The sequence below is a fragment of the Vipera ursinii genome (genome assembly GCF_947247035.1).
Source record: "Vipera ursinii genome assembly, chromosome: 1".
Classification (NCBI taxonomy): Eukaryota; Metazoa; Chordata; class Lepidosauria; order Squamata; family Viperidae; genus Vipera; species Vipera ursinii.
In genome coordinates, this window is record NC_139512.1 from 290,757,205 (window position 1) to 290,777,893 (window position 20,689).

Sequence of the window (20,689 nt, forward strand, 5' to 3'; positions counted from 1 at the left end):
TGGACTTCAACTCCCAGAATTCCTGAGCCAGGCCCACCTCTGCTATATACGATGATCAGAAGGATTATTCTCAACACTTGGTGGATAAAGTATCTTTGAGTCTTTCTAAAGTGGCTTACAAGTTAAAGCAAAATTATGTATAAAAGTTACATATAGTATGTATAATATTCTATAAATTTTGCATTACAAATTACCAAATATTTATAATAATTAAATAAGTGCAATAAAATACTGAATATATAAGAGTGAGTTTGGCAGATGTCTGATAGAAACTTACTCCCAAAAACAACAGTATGATTGGGCAAAACTATTTTATTTTGCTGAGTTTCACGTTTCCTCATCTCTCGTTTTTCAAACCTTGTTCATTTTGTCTGCTCACTGCATAATTTTGCAAAATTTTCTATATAAGAATCTGCATTAAAAACTTATTTTTTCCTAATATCCATAAACATATCTTCCTAATATGGCACATATTTGGGTAAATTATTCTGAGAAGTGAACTGTAATATCATATGCAGAAAAATGCTAGTAGTATATCCAACTGCAACTGGATCCACAAGCACAGATTTTAAAAGTACTAATTCGTATTAAACATAACTCATTTCTTCCATTCAAGGGATAAAGCCCTTTCTATATTAACTTGAAATGTGATCAGAATCTCTTCTGACAATTATTATCATGAGTATAGCATCTATTTTGTACTTTTGTTTGATTAGTATAATGTGGCAGGAAAACAAGCTTTGTGGTTTTTTTTTAATTTCTTTTGTTTTGTTTTTCTACCTTAAGATTTTTCACAGGTACTATGCCCTCCACTCCTCCCAATATTGGCAGAGTTTGGATGATTTGGATAGCAGATAGATGATACACATCACACATCACAGACAATACCTGACAAAAATCGTGTGTCTTTACACCAGTCATCTGGGTATTCAGCACAATAAATCATGTAGTAGCCTTGAAGGAAGCCATTATAGATACAGAACAGTATACCAAAAAACATTATCTTCAGCGGGAAAGGTCTGCCTCTTCGGAGGAATGAGTAAATGAATGTCCTGAGGTACACCAGGAAAGAAAGGAAAAGAAACATAAAATCACATAAAAAGTAATGTTAAACCACTGATTTATTACAGACTCAAGATCTCAAATAAACTTACATGTTGCCAAGTATACTATTTTCAGTAGCACCTTAAAAATACTTACACTGTCACTTGGAGAGTGAGTCTGTGGTATCAGATGAAGTATATAGCAACCCAACCCCATCACAAAAATACCTAATAAAAGTAATCATAAGATACTTGATGCACTTTTTAAGCACAGGGCATCATGTATGCAAAACAGTTCTCTCCTTTTCAGAGACATCTGCTGCCTGAGTTAGAGGTTTTGTTTTGAGCACTGTAATCCATAAGGATTGTTACTCTCTCTTTTCTTTTTTTATAATATATTTTATTGATTTTTTTTAACATAGTCACCTTAATATTTGATAGTGAGTTGTCTGGGTTTACATTTAAAAACATTTACTAACAGTTGGTTTCTATGATTTATAATCCACATAATAGCGTTACTTGATTTCCTCTTTTCCCCATAATGTTCTCTTTTGCCAACCTTTGTTGTTGTTGTTGTTAGCTGCGAAGTCGTGTCCGACCCATCGCGACCCTATGGACAACATTCCTCCAGGCCTTCCTGTCCTCTACCATCTTCTGGAGTCCATTTAAGCTCACGCCTACTGCTTCAGTGACTCCATCCAGCCACCTCATTCTCTGTCGTCCCCTTCTTCTATTGCCCTCGATCTTCCCCAGCATTAGGCTCTTCTCCAGGGAGTCCTTCCTTCTCATTAGGTGGCCAAAGTACTTGAGTTTTAGCTTCAGGATCTGGCCTTCTAAAGAGCAGTCAGGATTGATCTCCTCTAGGACTGACCGGTTTGATCGCCTTGCAGTCCAAGGGACTCGCAGGAGTCTTCTCCAGCACCACAGTTCAAAGGCCTCAATTCTTTGGCGCTCAGCCTTTCTTATGGTCCAACTTTCACTACCATACATTGCAACTGGAAAGACCATAGCCTTGACTATACGCACTTTTGTTGACAGGGTGATGTCTCTGCTTTTTAGTGTGCTGTCTAGATTTGCCATGGCTTTCCTCCCCAGGAGCAAGCGTCTTTTAATTTCTTGGCTACAGTCCCCATCTGCAGTGATCTTGGAGCCCAGGAAAATAAAATCTGTCACTACCTCCATTTCTTCCCCATCTATTTGCCAGGAATTGAGAGGGCCAGATGCCATGATCTTGGTTTTCTTAATGTTAAGTTTCAACCCAAGTTTTGCACTCTCCTTCTTCACCTGCAACAAGAGGCTCTTTAGTTCTTCTTCACTTTCTGCCATTAGAGTGGTATCATCTGCGTATCTTAGATTGTTGATATTTCTTCCGGCAATCTTAATTCCAACTTTTGATTCATCTAGCCCTGCCTTTCTCATGATGTGCTCTGCATATAAGTTAAATAGGCAGGGCGACAGTATACAGCCTTGCCGGACTCCTTTCCCAATTTTGAACCAATCAGTGGTTCCGTGTCCAGTTCTCACTGTTGCTTCTTGACCCGCATATAGGTTTCTCAAGAGCCCAATAAGATGGTCTGGTACTCCCATCTCTTTAAGAACTTGCCACAGTTTGTTATGATCCACACAATCAAAGGCTTTAGCATAGTCAATGAAGCAGAAGTAGATGTTTTTCTGGAACTCCCTAGCTTTCTCCATGATCCAGCGTATGTTGGCAATTTGATCTCTAGTTCCTCTGCCTCTTCGAAATCCTGCCTGCACTTCTGGTAGTTCTCGATCCACATACTGCTGAAGTCTAGCTTGTAGGATTTTAAGCATGACTTTACTAGCATGAGAAATGAGTGCAATGGTGCGATAGTTTGAACATTCTTTGGCACTGCCTTTCTTAGGAATTGGAATGTAAACTGATCTTTTCCAATCCTGTGGCCACTGTTGAGTTTTCCAAATTTGCTGGCAAATTGAGTGTAGCACTTTTACTGCATTGTCTTTTAAGATTTTGAATAGCTCAGCTGGAATACTGTCACCTCCACTAGCTTTGTTGTTGCTCAGCTTTTCTAAGGCCCACTTCACTTCACATTCTAGGATGTCTGGCTCGAGGTCAGTGACCACCTCATTGTGATTATCAGGGACGTTAAGCTCATTCTTGTATAGTTCTTCTGTGTAATTTTGCCACCTCTTCTTAATCTCTTCTGCCTCTGTTAGGTCCCTGCCATTTTGGTCCTTTATCATGCCCATTTTTGCATTAAACGTTCCCTTCATTTCTCTAATTTTCTTGAAAAGATCTCTGGTCCTCCCTATTCTATTGTTTTCTTCTATTTCTTTGCACTGTTCATTTAAGAAGGCATTCTTATCTCTTCTAGCTATTCTCTGGAATTCTGCATTCAATTGGGTGTATCTTTCTTTTTCTCCCTTGCCTTTCGCTTCCCTCCTTTCCTCAGCTATTTGCAAAGCTTCCTCAGACAGCCATTTTGCTTTCTTGCATTTCTTTTTCTTTGGGATGGTTTTGGTTGCTACCTGTTGTACAATGTCACGAACCTCTGTCCATAGTTCTTCAGGCACTCTGTCTATCAGATCTAATTCCTTAAATCTATTTGTCACCTCTACTGTATATTCAACAGGGATATGATTTAATTCATACCTGACTGGCCTAGTGCTTTTCCCTACTTTCTTCAGTTTAAGCCTAAACTTTGCAAGGAGAAGCTCATGGTCTGAGCCACAGTCAGCTCCTGGTCTTGTTTTTACTGACTGTATAGAGCTTCTCCATCTTTGGCTGCAGAGCATATAGTCAATCTGATTTCTGTGTTGACCATCTGGTGATGTCCATGTGTAGAGCCGTCTCTTGGGTTGTTGGAAAAGAGTGTTTGCTATGACCATCGTATTCTCTTGACAGAATTCTATCAGCCTGTGCCCTGCTTCATTTTGCACTCCAAGGCCAAACTTGCCTGTTATTCCAGTTATCTTTTGGCTTCCTACTTTAGCATTCCAATCCCCCATGATGATAAGAACATCATTTTTTGGTGTTAGTTCTATAAGGTGCTGTAGTGCTTCATAGAACTGGTCAATTTCATCCTCTTCAGCACTGGTGGTTGGGGCATAGACTTGGACTACTGTGATATTGAATGGTTTGCCTTGGATTCGAACTGAGATCATTCTGTCATTTTGAGGATTGTATCCCAGTATTGCTTTTCCTACTCTTTTATTGACTATGAAGGCTACTCCATTTCTTCTGAAGGATTCTTGCCCACAGTAGTATACCTGATGGTCATCTGAATTAAATTCACCCATTCCTGTCCATTTTAGTTCGCTGATACCTAAGATGTCAATGTTCAGTCTTGTCATCTCTTGTTTGACCACGTCCAGTTTTCCTTGTCCTTGCCAACCTTAAGTTAATACAATTCTCGTTGTTTTGGTAGATAACAATTGAATATAATTTTTTCTAATATTTCTACAGATAATAATCACATCAATATAATATTTCTTTTCTAACTAGTCATTCTGGTTGCCTCATCATAGATCTTAAAGAGATGGGAGTACCAGAACATCTTATTTGTCTCTTGAGAAACCTATATGCGGGCCAAGAAGCAACAGTGAGAACTGGACACGGAATCACTGATTGGTTCAAAATTGGGAAAGGAGTCCGGCAAGGCTGTATACTGTCGCCTTGCCTATTTAACTTATATGCAGAGCACATCATGAGAAAGGCAGGGCTAGATGAATCAAAAGTTGGAATTAAGATTGCTGGAAGAAATATCAACAACCTAAGATATGCAGATGATACCACTGTAATGGCAGAAAGTGAAGAGGAACTGAAGAGTCTCTTGTTGCGAGTGAAGAAGGAGAGTGCAAAAGTTGGGTTGAAACTAAACATTAAGAAAATCAAGATCATGGCATCCGGCCCTCTCAATTCCTGGCAAATAGATGGGGAAGAAATGGAGGTAGTGACAGATTTTATTTTCCTGGGCTCCAAGATCACTGCAGATGGGGACTGTAGTCAAGAAATTAAAAGAAGCTTGCTCCTCGGGAGGAAAGCCATGGCAAATCTAGACAGTACACTAAAAAGCAGAGACATCACCCTGTCAACAAAAGTGCGTATAGTCAAGGCTATGGTCTTCCCAGTTGCAATGTATGGCAGTGAAAGTTGGACCATAAGAAAGGCTGAACGCAAAAGAATTGAGGCCTTTGAACTCTGGTGCTGGAGAAGACTCCTGCGAGTTCCTTGGACTGCAAGGCTATCAAACCGGTCAGTCCTAGAGGAGATCAACCCTGACTGCTCTTTAGAAGGCCAGATCCTGAAGCTAAAACTCAAATACTTTGGCCACCTAATGAGAAGGAAGGACTCACTGGAGAAGAGCCTAATGCTGGGAAAGATTGAGGGCAATAGAAGAAGGGGACGACAGAGAATGAGGTGGCTGGATGGAGTCACTGAAGCAGTAGGTGTGAGCTTAAATGGACTCCAGAAGATGGCAGAGGACAGGAAAGCCTGGAGGAACATTGTCCATAGGGTCGCGATGGGTCGGACACGACTTCGCAACTAACAACAACATCATAGATCCTGTTTACAGTTCTTGTTTACATTTGTTTTTCCCCACAATGTTCAAGACATTTTTACTGGTTAAGATTTTCTCAAAGTTAATTACATTTAAATATTTAAGTCTATTTTTTCTCATGTAAGCTATCCCAATACTTTTACCTTTCTTAAGGAATAAATAAGACTAAAAAAGAAGAAAAAAGAAGAATAAGAGTAAAGAAAAATAAAAAGATAGTATGTTACTTAAAATCCATGTTTCCGCTAAGCTAATACATATTTATTTCCAAAAGATTTCCGTTATTTTTTACCATAATTAAAAATATGTTTAATCTTTAAATATTCAATTTAATAAATCTAGTCATCTGGTCTTTTAACTCTTATTCAAAACACTTTTTAATCCATTGTAATTTTCTTAAAGTCAATCACATTTAAATATCTAAAACATTTCCTTTATATAAGCCATTCCAATTCTTTTATATTACTCATATCAAAAAATAAAATAAGAAGAGAAAAGAAAAAGAGAGTACTATGTTACTTGAGTGGCTCCTCCCTCCTAAAATAAAATTCATATCCAAAATCTTTCTATTTCTTTAACCATATCCAAACAGGTGTTTTAGCCTTTTTCTTTCTTAATATGTTCTGCTGAATGAAAGAATCTTTCCATATTCTTGTAAGTGTTACTGTAGATATAAAAGGCAAGTCAAGTACAATATATTTGCAAGAGGTATTTGCCCTTTGTTGTTTGTTGAAAATCTTTTTCTTTCTTTTTCTCTCTGTTTCTCTTATCATTTTTTGTCTCACCAGTTCTAGTGGTATTCCTAACATCTCTGCAGTTCATTTTGTCCAATCTTTTTTCTTATCCTCAAATTTGTTTTGTGGTCTTAAAGTATAAGTTGTCTTTTCCAAATCCAATATTTCTTAGATTTTTTTTCCACTTGGGTTAAATCAGAGTTCTTTGTTTTGTTAGGTTCCATCTTTATGTCTCTATCTTCAAATTTGTGTTCAGTTATCTGTTTTATCTGCTCCTTCTCTATTGATGTTTTCTGGGATTTTTTGTTGTTGTAAAGTTAAATTGGAGGTGAATTGGTTTATATTTTCAAAGTTATTTTTGATTTCTTTGTGGTTTGAAATCATTGTTGTTTGAATTAGTTGCAGCATATCATATGTCTCCTCTTGAAAGGTATTTATTTTTTCTTGATAAGTTCTTTTTGCAAGTCTCTGATTTTCCATGATGGCCAAGAATCAAGGTTTTCTTTTCTCTGCAAATAGCTTTGGAGTTACAGTTAAGTAGATATTTGTAATCCAGAAAGTTCAAAAAGTTTTTTCCCCCTGAAGTTTATAATTCTCTCTTTGTCTGCAGCCCAGATTGTTTCTTTTTTGTCACAGCTGTTCTCTATTAGAGCTCTGAAGGTCACAAGCACAGATTAGTTTTTCCCAGATTTTGCCAAGTCCTGTATAAAAGCCATAGCTGTCATAGTCTTCATCCACCACTAGATGTCAGCACAGTTTATTTTTCAATTTTCAAAATAAACAGTTGCCTTTAAAATGAAAATCTTAACTATTCAGCAATTTCAAACTTATCTAAATTTAGATTTTATAATCATTTCATTTCATTTCTATATGTTTTGGTCCTCCATAAAAAGTTTAATTCACTGCTTCCCTTAGTAAAAGAGTGGGGCAAAGATCCCCCTCCTTCACTTTTGGAGGTTTTTTGCTTCTTGGGATTTTTTTTCTTTAGGAAAATTGATAATTAGGATAGAGAATATTGATGTTCTTACCCAGATTCAAATGCGCTGTTTACAATCAGCTTAAAGTTGTACTTTTTGACTTTGGTTTCTTGTAGCTTGGGCTAGACTCTGAAGTTAGGCTAGCCTTTATCCTGTTGGTTTCTGTAAGGCTTCTCCTGGGCTGATTGGGTCGACTGCTGTCTCTCCATGGTCCATGGGACTTCTTTCCTTCTTTGCCACCTCTTCGGGGTGACTTCTGGTCCATTTAGGGTCCCCTAACAGGAAGAAAATCATCTGAAGGGCACGGAGCCCTGAAATCTCTTGGCTGCTGTGCTACTGCGCAAGACTGGAAGTCTGTTACTCTCTCCTTTCTTGTTTAACATCTATATAAAGCCGGTGGGTGAGATCATCCATCACCATGGGTTGAGATATCATCAATATGCTAATACTACTCAGCTCTATATCTCCATGTATGTCAGCCTGAATCTTCTCATGATGCCTAGATGCTGTAGGGATCTGGATTAAGGACAACAGACTTACACTGAACCCTGATGAGACTGAGTGGTTTTGGGTGCATGAGGCCTCAGGATCCAAGTGTTTGTCATCCTTAGTTCTGAATAGGTTTGCATTACCCTGTTCAGACCAAGTTTGCAAACTTCTGGACTCAAGTCTCCTGCTTGAAGAGGTAGGCATGATTAGGAGAGCTTTTGGGTAACTCTGGTTTGTGCATCAGTTGTGACCTTTCCTGGATCGTGACTCCCTCTGCTCAGTTACTGCATCCATAATGCATCCAGCTTTGGTTGCCACAATATAAAAAAGATGTTGCGACTCTAGAAAGAGTGAAAAGAAGAGCAAAAAAGATGATTAGGGGACTGCAGGCTAAAACATATAAGGAATGGTTGCTGGGATTGAGTATGTCTAGTTTAATGAAGAGAAGGACAAGGGATGACATGATAGCAGTCTTCCAATATATCAGGGGTTGCCACATAGAAGAAGAACTCAAGCTATTCTCTAAAGCACCTGAAGGCCGGATAAGAAGCAATGGATGGAAACTAACCAAAGAGAGAAGCAACCTAGAACTAAGGAGAAAATTCCTGACAGTTAAAACAATTAATCAGTGGAACGACTTGCCTCCAGAAATTGTGAATGCTCCAATACTGGAAGTTTTGAAGAAGAGATTAGGTAAAGGTAAAGGTTCCCCCGCACATGCGTGCTAGTTGTTTCCAACTCTAGGGGCTGGTGCTCATCTCCGTTTCAAAGCCGAAGAGCCAGCGCTTGTCCGAGGACGTCTCTGTGGTCATGTGGCCGGCATGACTATACACCAAAGGCGCACGGAACGCTGTTACCTTCCCACCGTAGTGGTCCCTATTTTTCTATTTGCATTCTTACGTGCTTTCGAACTGCTAGGTTGGCAGAAGCTGGGACGAGTAACAGGCGCTCACTGTTACGCGGCACTCAGGATTCGACCCGCCAAACTGCTGACTTTCTGATCAACAAGCTCAGCGTCCTAACCCACTGAGCCACCGCGTCCCTTTTGAAGAAGAGATTAGACAACTATTTGTCTGAAATGGTATAGGGTTTCCTGCCTGAGCAGAGGGTTGGACTAGAAGACTTCCAAGGTCCCTTCTAACTCTGTTTTTCTGTATTCAGTTATTCAAGCCCTGGTCATCTTTTGCTTGGACTACTGCAATGCACTCTACATAGGACTACTCTAGAAATCCATTCAGAAGCTTCAGCTGGTTCATTGTGCAGCAGCGAGAGCAGTCTGTGGGGCCTCTAAGATGGCCCATGTTACATCTCTGCTATGCAAACTTCACTGGCTACCGGTCTGCTTCTGAGAACAGTTCAAAGTGTTGGCCATGATCTTTAGGCTACCTGATGAACCGCCTCATCCTGCTAGGACAAGCTGATCCTATTCGTGACAGTGGAAAAGGCCTACTTTGGATCTTGTCTGTCAAAGAACTCTGACTATATGAATTCAGAAGAAGACCCTTCTCTGCTGCAGTGCCCTACTTTGGAATATCATACCCTAAGGTAAGATCTGCCCTCTCCCTCCTTTCCTTCCATAAGGGTCTGAAGACCTGGCTCTGCCGGTTGGTCTAGGGACTAAATGGGGAGTTCCACATGGAGAGGGCTGCTAGATTGATGTCAGACTCCACCTCCCCCCTCGTTCTCTGCACCCATCCATCTTTTTAGTAACCAAACTGAGGAATGTATTCTCATTGTAGTCCTTTGTCATTGTTTATTTTATTTTATTGCTGTATTATTTTACTTCTATTTACACAGCTTTTCCATTTTCTTCCTTTTTATTATTATAAGCCTCCCGGAATAGCCCCATGGTAATTAATTTAATTTAATTTATTAATATTTCTATACTGCCCTTCTCCCGAAGGACTCAGGGCGGTGTACAGGGTAAGATAGGCAGCAAATAGATTTGACAAATAATAATAAATAATACTTCAGAAAAGTATTGGCCCATGGTTTTACCAACTTGAGAAAGATCCTTGTAGAGAGAAGGAAGTAATAAGCACCAAGAAATTCACTCTGCTGAATTTTATTCTCTCTACATAGGACTGTCACCAGCAGCTGCATTGTGGGAAGGTTGTTATTAAGTAATATGTATACCATTTTTCTCTACAGCTGCTTGTAAAATACTTTGGGGTAATTGTAATCCTGAAAGGTGGGATATTATATTATAAATAACTATAATAATTAAGTGTGTGTGTATGTGTGTGTGTGTGTGTGTATGTGTGTGTGTGTGCATGTGCATATGTATAAGCAAATGAGCACTTATTAGGAGATTTACCAAGCCTAGAGAGAATGCTTCATTCCCAATTACTTTCCCTTAAACTGCTATCTTTTCTGGGTCTTCCGATCTCCTCATTATGCAAACTACAGATAAGTTTGGGACTTCCGGTAGCGCTGCCGCGCCGAATGGCAGCGTTTCAGAAGCCGCCCAACCTTGGGAAGCGTTAGAGCGCTCGGAGACAGCGAAAATCAGCTGTCCTGTGGCGCCGAAGTCTCTCCCTCAGGAGAAGAGGGAGAGACAAGCTTGTCTGGGTAGAGGTAGAGCTCCCCTGTGATTCCCTCAACCAGTTTGGGGGTTAACGGGGTGAGCTCCCTCGGAGCCTAGGCTTTCTCCGCTCCCAGGATGCTTTACCTCCTTAAGGGAGTGGAACTAGACGTGACAACTACATCTGCTGCTTAGACGGGACTGTTAGTATTTTTTCTTTAAGAAGCAGGCAGAGCGAAACAGGAGTATTTGAATTTTCAAGTTGGATTTTAACTTTAACTCAGACTCATTATCTTCTTCAAGTTTGAAGCTGATGGAAACGGAGTAAAAATGGCGCTGGAATGTTGCTTTCTTGTATGAACTGACAGTTTTGGAAAGTTGCTACATTTTGCAACATAGCAAGGGATCCAATTTGCAATTGATTCTAACCAGTACTGGATTTTGTGTATTTGAGAGCTTGCCCTTTTTTTTTACTGAAGGACAAGGAACTTTGGGAAAAAAACTTTTATTCTTTCCCCCTTCTTTTTTTTTTTTGAACTTTGATTCTGCTGGAAGAAAGAGGAAATTGAAACCTAAGAGATGGCTGCAAGGCATGGGGGAGGCCCTACAATTTCCAAAAGTGCAATTTCTTCACCTGTACCACAAGCTGCAGGGCAAACTACAATGAAACCTACAGCACAACCACCTTCCCCACCACCACCTGCATTCACATTGGCAGATATTCAGCAAGTTGTGATGCAATCAACGCAAGTATTACAGCAAGAAATAAAGGAAACAAAGGAAGAATTTGTTAATCAAAACAAGCAGATGAGGGAGGATATAGTGCTTGCATTTCAGGGCCTGGCTGCACATATTGAATACCTGGATGTTCGTGTGGATTCAGTTATGGAATATGCCTAATTTGAAATTGTATTATGATGCGATGGTCTTGACATGGGTTAGTGATTGGCTTAATTTAACTAATAAAAGAATACTTCACCTTGAGGGTTGGGACTTGGTTTATGGATGGCATGCATATTTGCTTTATGATAAAAAGGTGGACAGGGCTTTTAAATCTCATATTCTTAGAAGTCCCTTGCTGCGTGTCTGGAAAAAGTATTATTATAAGTGAAATTATAAAATACCAATTTGGGGAATTCCCGGACACGCGATAGAAGGCGTATCTATGGGAGTGAGTTTGGATATGTTTTCCTATAAGGAATTACTTAGATTGGAAGGGAATAATTGGCAACTTAAACCATTAGATGAGTTAAAACAAGAAAACATAAGTTACTCTTGGTTTCAATATACCCAATTGAAAGCTAGGTGGAAGCTGGATCAGAAGGTTGGCATCACAACTACAGATGAAAACTTAGTAAAACAAATTAGAAATTTAAATTGTGCACATATAAAGAGGATATATAATGTTTTAACTGAATTGGATTCAGAAACAGAATTAGTTAAAGATTGTATGATAAAGTGGGCACAAAATATCCAGGAACCAATTCCGTTGGATATTTGGGAGGTAATCTGGGTTAGAAATGTTAAATTTACACAGGCTCAAAATTTAAGAGAAAATTTTTATAAAATGTTTTATAGATGGCATTTGGATCCCAAAAAGTTGTCTAACATGTATCCTAACCTACAGTCTAAATGCTGGAGATGTGGTAGTTTAGATGCCACCTATTTTCATATGTGGTGGACTTGTAGAAATATAAAAGCTTTTTGGATTAAAATTTGGTGGAACATTCAAAGGATTTTTAAGAGAAAGATAAAGTTTTCTCCACAATTGTTTTTATTGGGTATTGTTGTACATTGTGATACTAAAGAAACCAATCTGATGTTGAATTTGATAACAGCAGCACGGTTACTGGTGGGACAATACTGGAAGAAGGATAGTTTGCCTTCTATAGAAGAATGGGTACTTAAAGTATCGAATCTTGCAGAAATGTCTAAGATTTCTGCTTATTTGAAGGATCATTCACAAGAAAGATATATTTCAGTTTGGAGAAGATGGATAGATTATATTCAGAATAAATATGAGACTAAAAAGTTCCACTTAGCTTATGAGTAGATTTTAGAGGGATATTGTTATTAATTTTAGTATTAGTATTGATTATATTTTTGCTTAAGTTATTATTATTATTATTATGTTTTTAATAATTTGAATGTATGTTAAAGGAGAGTTAAAGCACATTATGAATTTGGTTAATTTTATAATGGATAATTTTAGTTAGAATATGATTATTATATCTATAACCCTGTATTCAGCTCTGGGAAGTGGGGGGGAAGGGGGGTGGTTTGGGGTGGGTGGGTTTTGGGGATATGTATTGTAAAAAAAATTTAAAACTCTTTAATAAAAAAAAGTTTTGACAAAAGCCCAGGAAGGTATAAAAACCCACCACTCCCAGCTACATGTGGTCAGCTGCTCCAGAGCCTCATGTCTTGTACTGCTCTTCAATAAACTACAACCTTCTTTCTAAGGCAGTCTCCATTTTGTTTATTCCCAGCTTGAACTGGACCCTGATGAACATTTTTCTTTCAACACATTCATGCCATTACAGACTCATTGTAAGTTATTCAAAAACTATAATATCAACCTGTTCTAAAGGAAGCTGATAGATCACCCCATAAAAATACAGCAATATACATCTTATCATGCATATTAAACAAGTGCCTGCTATTTTCATCAACATTATCAATCAGGACAAAAAGGCCCATATTAGGCAATTATGCAGACCTTTCAGGGACAAGGAAAGCACATTGTGTATTTCAGGTTAACAGCCAATAAATTCATTAAAGTACATTCAAGCATAGTTTCAAATGTTATTGCCTATTCAATTTTCTAATCAGATATAAAATAATTTATGAATGCTAGCATTAACCTGATCATTTTCACCAACTAATTAAAAAAGCTACTTTGACAATTATTTTAACAGTTTATTTAATTATTAATCAGATCTGCACTGATCCTGTCATTGTCTCCTGTAGATTCACTCTGATACACTGTCAGAATTTCTTTTGTCTGAAACGTGGGACAAATGGATCCTCTAGGGTTGTTTCTGCCTAACTAAAGGTAAAGGTAAAGGTTCCCCCGCACATGCGTGCTAGTCATTTCTGACTCTAGGGGGCGGTGCTCATCTCCATTTCAAAGCCAAAGAGCCAGCGCTTGTCCGAGGACATCTCCGTGGTCATGTGGCCAGCATGACTAGACACCAAAGGCACACAGAACGCTGTTACCTTCCCACCGTAGTGGTCCCTATTTTTCTACTTACATTTTTACGTGCTTTCGAACTGCTAGGTTGGCAGAAGCTGGGACAAGTAACAGGCGCTCACTCTGTTATGCGGCACTCGGGATTCGACCCGCCAAACTGCCTAACTACTGTCATGTTAAAAAGTAAATACACCTTGTGAAAGTTTTTTTTCTTTTTTAATATACACTGTGGACATATCAACCAATTATTTTCATTTGCACAGTAAATAAAAATAAAGATGATGTGATTGAACAAAAAACCCTGTGAAAATTTGCAATCATTTATTCAATAAAAAAATTAACAGTCTCTTTCTTTTTATTGGAAAAGTAAGTATGCCATTGGCTGTAATATTTGCTCTTGCCTTCTTTGACAGAAACAACCTCAATCAGACATTCTTATAACTGTCTGGGGATTCGGAGGAATTTTCCCCTACTCTGCCATGCAGAATGTTTTCAGCCGTGCAATATTTGAAAGTTTTCTTGCATGCACTGCCCATTTCAGATCACCCCATAGCATCTGGACAGGATTTAGGTCGTGCTTTAACCTGGCCATTCCAGAATCCTCCCTCCCCCCCCCCCACATTTCTTCTTTCCTTTCTTTTCCATGGAGTATTTACTAGAATGTTTAGGATTGCTATCATGTTGCAGGGTCCAATTCCAGTTGAGCTTCAATCTTCTGACAGATGCTCTCACATCCTCAATGATCCTCTAGTACAATGAAGAATTCTAAGTTAATTCTGGAATGCGGAGCTGCCCAGGCCCTGATGCAACAAAACAGACCAAAGTTATAACATTTCACCACCATGCTTTACAGATGGTGAAATGTTGTTTTTGCTTTTCATCAAACATGTTTTCTGGTAGTATGGCCAAATAATTCCATCTTTGCCTTGTCTGTTAGAGCACATTGATCCAGAAGTGCTGGTCTTTGCCTAGTTGTTCATGAGCAAACTTTAAAAAAAAATTAAGTTACAGATAGTATTTGACTTACATTTGTTTAGTGACAGTTCAAATTTACAACAGCTCTGAAAAAAGTGACTTATTTCACACAATCATTGCAGCATCCCTGTGTTCACAATATCAAATATCAGCCGTTGGGCAACTGGCTTGTTTTTATGCAATGGTGTGATCACCTTTTGCAACCTTCTGACAAACAAATTCCCAATGAGTCATCTGCTGGTTGTCTTTTATCAGTTCATTAACCTTTCTCACGTGAAATTCATTGGCTGCTGTCATAGGGCATCCACTTTTTTCTTGATCACCCCAATCAGCTTTTCCCAGTTCACCATTTTCCTGTCCTAACAATGATGTCGGAGCTTCTAGCATATTTGTGGTGTTATCTCTTGGTGACTTATAAGGCTGGTGGCACTGATTTTCATTCAATCATTCAATTTTTTTTCATAGATATTTTAAGCAGAGCAGTTGATCACATTTTCTTGTGCCAGATCTGAATAAAATTTCTAGTGCTGTGTACCGACCAATAATTTAGCTAGCTGCTGGTAGCAGGCATATGACCAATTTCTTGTATGATTTTATTTTAATCACTGAATGTATGTAAAAGATTTAAACTTGGAAAATAGATCTTACTTTCTTTCTCAATTTATTTATTTAAACAAAAGCATTCCTCTAGAATTTAAGATTTAGATCTCTCTTCCTCTTTTTTTCTAATGGTATCCTCAAACAAACTGCAAGTGAAAAGAGAACTTTCAATGTCAGTTGTAAAATGTGCCCTTTAGAGAAAATAAGTTTCCATCATACAATTATTAATAAAGAAGTACTGGCACCTACCTTCCCCTATTCCTAGTGGTTTTTTGATAAATAAGGGAGAAAAACTTTGATGCAAACATACAGCTTAGGAATCTGTATTTTATTATAATAAAGTCATAATTTTCCTTTTAGCCATTCATAACTATTATTAGAACAAATGTTTTATTAATTCTGGTTCAGTGTTTTAATAATCTGCAATGGATTCATCAAGGAGAGAGCTCTTAGAACTCAACACTCTCATATGTTTGGCTAATATCTGTTGTATTGTAGCCATTTCCAACTTGGTGGCTTTCTCATGGCTTTAACTACAAGCTTGCCATGATGACAGGAAAGAGAGAAGCTATAATAAAAACATATCAGGTTTGGGAAGGTTGCAACCCTGAGGAAGAGGCAACGAAGACAGCAATGCCAAACTACCGTCAAAGGATAAGACAGGTCCTGAAAAGGCAGCTCAATAGGAAGACAATATCAATGCCATCAACACATATGCCCTGCCAGTCATCAGATATCCTGCCAGTATAGTGAGCTGGCCAAGGACATGAATGCTGCCTATTTAAAGACCTGGAAACTCCTCACAATTTAGGGAGGTTTCCATCCCAGGTCCAACACCAAAAGATTGTACACAAGCTGGAAAGAGTGCATATAGACAGGTGAATGTGAAAGCCACTGTTTTGGGCAAAACCCAGAATTTCCAAAAATACCCAGAGATTAACTGGGACAGCAACAGACATGGGGAAATCAATCAGGGGAACTGTAGATAGCTGAAGTGGCTGACATTGGGAAATCCTACCAGTGGCTGGAAAGGGCTGGATTAAAAGAGACCACTGAAGCACTGATCAGAACAACACGAGAACAGGCACTGAGCACCGGATCCATATGAGCAGAGGTCTACTACATTAGACAGGACCCTAGATGCAGGCTATGCACAGAGGCCCCAGAAGACAGTCCAACACCTAGTGACAGGCTGAAAGATGCAGGCAAGAACAGCATACACTGAACAGCAAAATCATGTAAGTGGCATTGTGTACAGGAACATTTGCACATTGTACAGGCTAGATCCTCCCAAGTCCACATAGGAGATTCCACAAAAGGTCATGAAAATAACACGGCAAAGATATTGTAGGACTTCCAGGTCTGGACAGACAGGCAGTAACGAACAAGACATTATGGTAATAGATAAGATCCACAATTTAGCATTTGTGGTAGATGTAGCAATGCCAAGTGACAGCAACATCAGGAAGAAGGAAAATGGAGAAGTACTAGGCCATGAAGGAGAAACTAGAAGGAATATGGAAAATAAAGGCCAAGGTGTTCCCAATGGTGGTAGAAGCACTCAAGGCTGTGACTCCTAAACTGGGAGAGTGGCTCTAATAGAGCCCAGGTTCAACACCAAAGCCCTCCATACGGAAGAGTGCAGTACTAGGAATCGCTAAGATACTGCATGAACCCTCAAACTCCCAGGCCCCTGGTAGAGGACCCAAGATTTAAGGAGACACATACCACTCATGGGATGAGAAGGGATTTTTTTCCCTCTGAAAGAATGCTGCAGGACGGTAACAACAGGCTTTTGTTAACTATTCAACTTTCTTAAATATAAGATTTTGTTGTCAGGAACATATGTCCTTGTGATATATCTATTATGTCATATGGTCAGAACCCTTTCTATAATTGCAACTTAAATAACCATGGCTTGTTTCTATAGAAGAAGTAATGAGTAGGTGCTGTTGGGCTATATAACATATACATGGGAATGTTCATTCTTGGAAAGTTCGACCAAAATTCTCCCCCACATCAACTTTCCAGCTAGACCTTTTTTTAATCTATTAGTTTGAGAGAGATATTAGTTTACAACCTGGCAGATAATTGAAAATTGCCTTTCTGTTTCAACAAAATATCCCTTAACTATTTTCCTAAAAAATAAGCACATGAAATTTTATGAAGATAGATCAGTTTGTTCCTGTTACTATAATGTGTGTCATATATCAGCTCAAAGGATGAAAGACGTGCCAAACTGACTTAGCCAGACTAGATACTTCAAAAAAGCTTGTCCCTGGAACAGTGCAGAAAGTTCTAAGATTTATGATGTGGTTTTAATTATGAGAAGAACAGAAAGGACTTTTTGCATATTAAAATGGAACATAAATGCCATGGCTACATATTACTTGAGTTTTAATCCTCATGCAACAGAACCCACAATTAAAGTTTGTGATAGTCCTGTACAAGAAATAACAAGAAAGACCACATAAACACACATGTTAAAATGTTTACAAATGGGCAAATGAAAGTAATGTAAAAACGAAGACCAACTTTCAAGAAACACAATCTTTGCATTCTGGGTCTTTAATTCACTTAATTCCTTACTAATTATTTTACATTTTGAGGACTTCCTCTGCAAACATGAAGCAGGGTATATGAGGAAAAGATTCTTTAGTTTAAAATCCTACTATTATGAGATGTGGAATAAAAATAGACTCATGTAGATCCTATGATCTTATCTGCTTTTAGCATTCTTTACTGGTAAACTGTGTACAGGTGAAATGTAAGGTTACATCACTGATGATTTCAAGAAGGCACCCAAACCATCAATAGATAATAGGACTCTGTAAAAGAGATAAGTGATATATAAAGGTAAAGGTAAAGGTTCCCCCACACATGCGTGCTAGTTGTTTCTAACTCTAGGGGCCGGTGCTCATCTCCGTTTCAAAGCCGAAGAGCCAGCGTTTGTCCAAGGACGTCTCCATGGTCATGTGGCCGGCATGACTAGACGCCAAAGGCGCACGGAACGCTGTTACCTTCCCACCATAGTGGTCCCTGTTTTTCTACTTGCATTTTTACATGCTTTCGAACTGCTAGGTTGGCAGAAGCTGGGACGAGTAACAGGTGCTCACTCTGTTATGCGGCACTCAGGATTCGACCCGCCAAACTGCCGACCTTCTGTTCGACAAGCTCAGCGTCCTAACCCACTGAGCCACCATGTCCCTCAAGTGATATACTATCGCTTATATTTTAAACGTGATACTATAGGGAACTCTGAACCCATTCAGATATTAAAAGTACACTAGTCAAGTTATTTGCTCACAGCTCCCATTTAGAGTGAATGTCAGGAAGCACTATTTTCTAACTTAGTGCCCTTGAGATGTGTTGAAGTGCTCCAAAGTCCAGTCAATCTGAGGACAGAAGTTAGTTAACACAGCTTCGAATTTCTCTTTGTTGAAGAAGAGTGCAACAAATGTGAATTTGCTTTTAAAATTTCACTGTCTTATTTTTACATAAATGCAAAAAGAATTGGTTTGTTATCTTAGGCATCCCTTGAGGTCACACTTAGCCCTGAGTATGCTCTTATTTTCTTTCATTTTGGAGTTTCCAGAAGTAATGGTGTAATTATTATTATGTAATTATTATGGTGTAATAAGATGGAGGGTTTGTTGTCACTGTGAGTTCTGGGGTGGGAGAATGAAGGGAGGCTTAGCTAATATCAATGTATACATGGTTGTACTTTGACAATAAAGGTTCATTCATTCAATTTTGGGAGATTTATACCAAGCTAACAAGCTGAGAAATAGGGAGCGCATCAGTATCCATTCTGATACTTGCACAATTCTGATCATCTTATCCTATCCTATCCTATTGTATCCTTATCCTATCCTATCCTATCCTATCTTAACCTAACCTAACCTATCCTATTCCATGATGCTGCAGGATATGGTGAATATATGTTTTGTAACCATATATTGCGCTGCCCATTCCTATATTTATGTTATTTATATTTGTCCTTACTACCTGGTGATCTATCTCAGAAGGAACTGTAGAAAAAGTGTGAGAATTTTAAATATTCTATTATGAACTATGGAAATTGGCAACCTGCAAATAACATTATTTTAGTAAAGCAGTCACAAAGCAATTCACCCACCCACCCACCATCTTAGAAAGGGCTTCTAAAGAATGTTGAGAAAGTCATAATAGTAAACGTAGCAAAGCTATAGTTGTTAGAATGTTATTCTCATTGGGGTTTGTACATTTTTAATAGCACCTAAGCCATAATGCCAGGACAATGCACAGCATGCAAATTAACAAGAGAGGGAAAGCAAATACTGTAACATGGAACTCTAGTGACTACCTTCCATGCCACTGATACATGAATCTCATTTTAATTATTGGGTACTAATACTCTTCTCTCTGCTCAAAAGCACTGTACAGGGTGTCCTACTCACAGAGCCCCATATACTGTATTATGTGACTCCTCTCTTTAATGGGAATGTCAAGACAGAGCCCTCTAGGAAGGTAGGTCAGAAATGCAGAGGGAATTGGTCAAAATGCATATGCATTGCAAAGTATCATTGCCAAAGTTCACTCTTCTGCTTGGGAGGGGAGAAGGAGTTTGACACTGCCAGAAATACATTCATGAGCCCATTTACAATGTAGGATTGTAAATGGACTCATGAATGTATTACCGGCAATATCTACATAGTAGAGCAAATTGCCCCGACACAATACTCAGTGCTAGCTTGACTAATAGTGCCACCTTCTTCTGCCAATGCAGACTTGCATCTTTAGAATGCTTTGGAAGAATGTGCAGCGTTGGTAATGGCAATCAAGCAATTAGCAACATTCTCCAGCACAAGCATGAAGCCAAAACAAAATATAGGCATTGGTGTCTCTTACTGGCGTTATTAGACCAGTATTTTTCAACCTTGGCAACTGGAAAATGTGTGGACTTCAATTCCCAGAATTCCTCCGTTAATAGGCCAGCCAGTAGGGTGGCTGAGGAATAATGAGAGTTGATGTTCACATATCTCCAAGCTCCCAATGTTGAAACCGACAAAGGCACAAAAACCCTGAAGTGAGTGTAGCAGTTGGTCAACATCTGTGTTTGTCTTTTAATATTTATCCCAGTTTAGGTAGCACATAAGAAATACTTTCGGTGTTCTCATCACTGGGAGTTGTAGATTGAAATATGCCTTTTTCTCACATCTACGGGCAAATGAGATTTTTGGCAAACAATGGGATAAGAGCATAGAAATGGACAATAGAGGAGGACGCCTGCAGTTAACCACAAAGGAAAGGAGAATGGGGCTTGAACTTCAGGATGCCCAAAAGCAGGTTCTGGAAAAATGAATGGAGTGGAAAAGGGTGGAAAGAGAACTCTGCTGTTGTGGTTATTCCGGTACACAATGTAACTTCAACCCAAAGGACAAAGTATACATACCAAGTAAATAAAATAACACTATGCAGTAAAAGCCGTCTCAAAATTTTTACTCTGAGAAGTTTCCTATTGAGTAATATCTGGCTAACCCTCACCTAATTTCCAAAGCCTTGACACAGAAAAAAATGACAGATATTTGCCAAGTCCGGATTCCTTTCCACAAAAGAAATTTTGTCCAAGCA

The 20,689-nt window shown here is 38.8% G+C and overlaps 1 protein-coding gene and 1 long non-coding RNA gene across 2 annotated transcripts in view; both read right to left on the bottom strand.

The window, feature by feature from the left end:
* Positions 1 to 20,689, bottom strand: part of SRD5A2 (steroid 5 alpha-reductase 2) — a gene marked incomplete at its 5' end in the record, with an annotated part of 30,371 nt that overhangs the window by 5,464 nt on the left and 4,218 nt on the right. Inside the window, one exon of the mRNA XM_083348814.1 lies at positions 889 to 1,052. Within this exon, the coding sequence (XP_083204940.1) occupies positions 889 to 1,052 (164 nt within the window). The remainder of the gene's footprint in view (positions 1 to 888; positions 1,053 to 20,689) is intronic.
* LOC310633184 lies at positions 1,386 to 5,884 on the bottom strand. The gene is made up of 3 exons (XR_014491000.1): positions 5,580 to 5,884; positions 4,421 to 4,543; positions 1,386 to 1,602 (listed from the first exon to the last, which is right to left on the bottom strand). It is a non-coding gene; the product is annotated as an uncharacterized lncRNA (long non-coding RNA).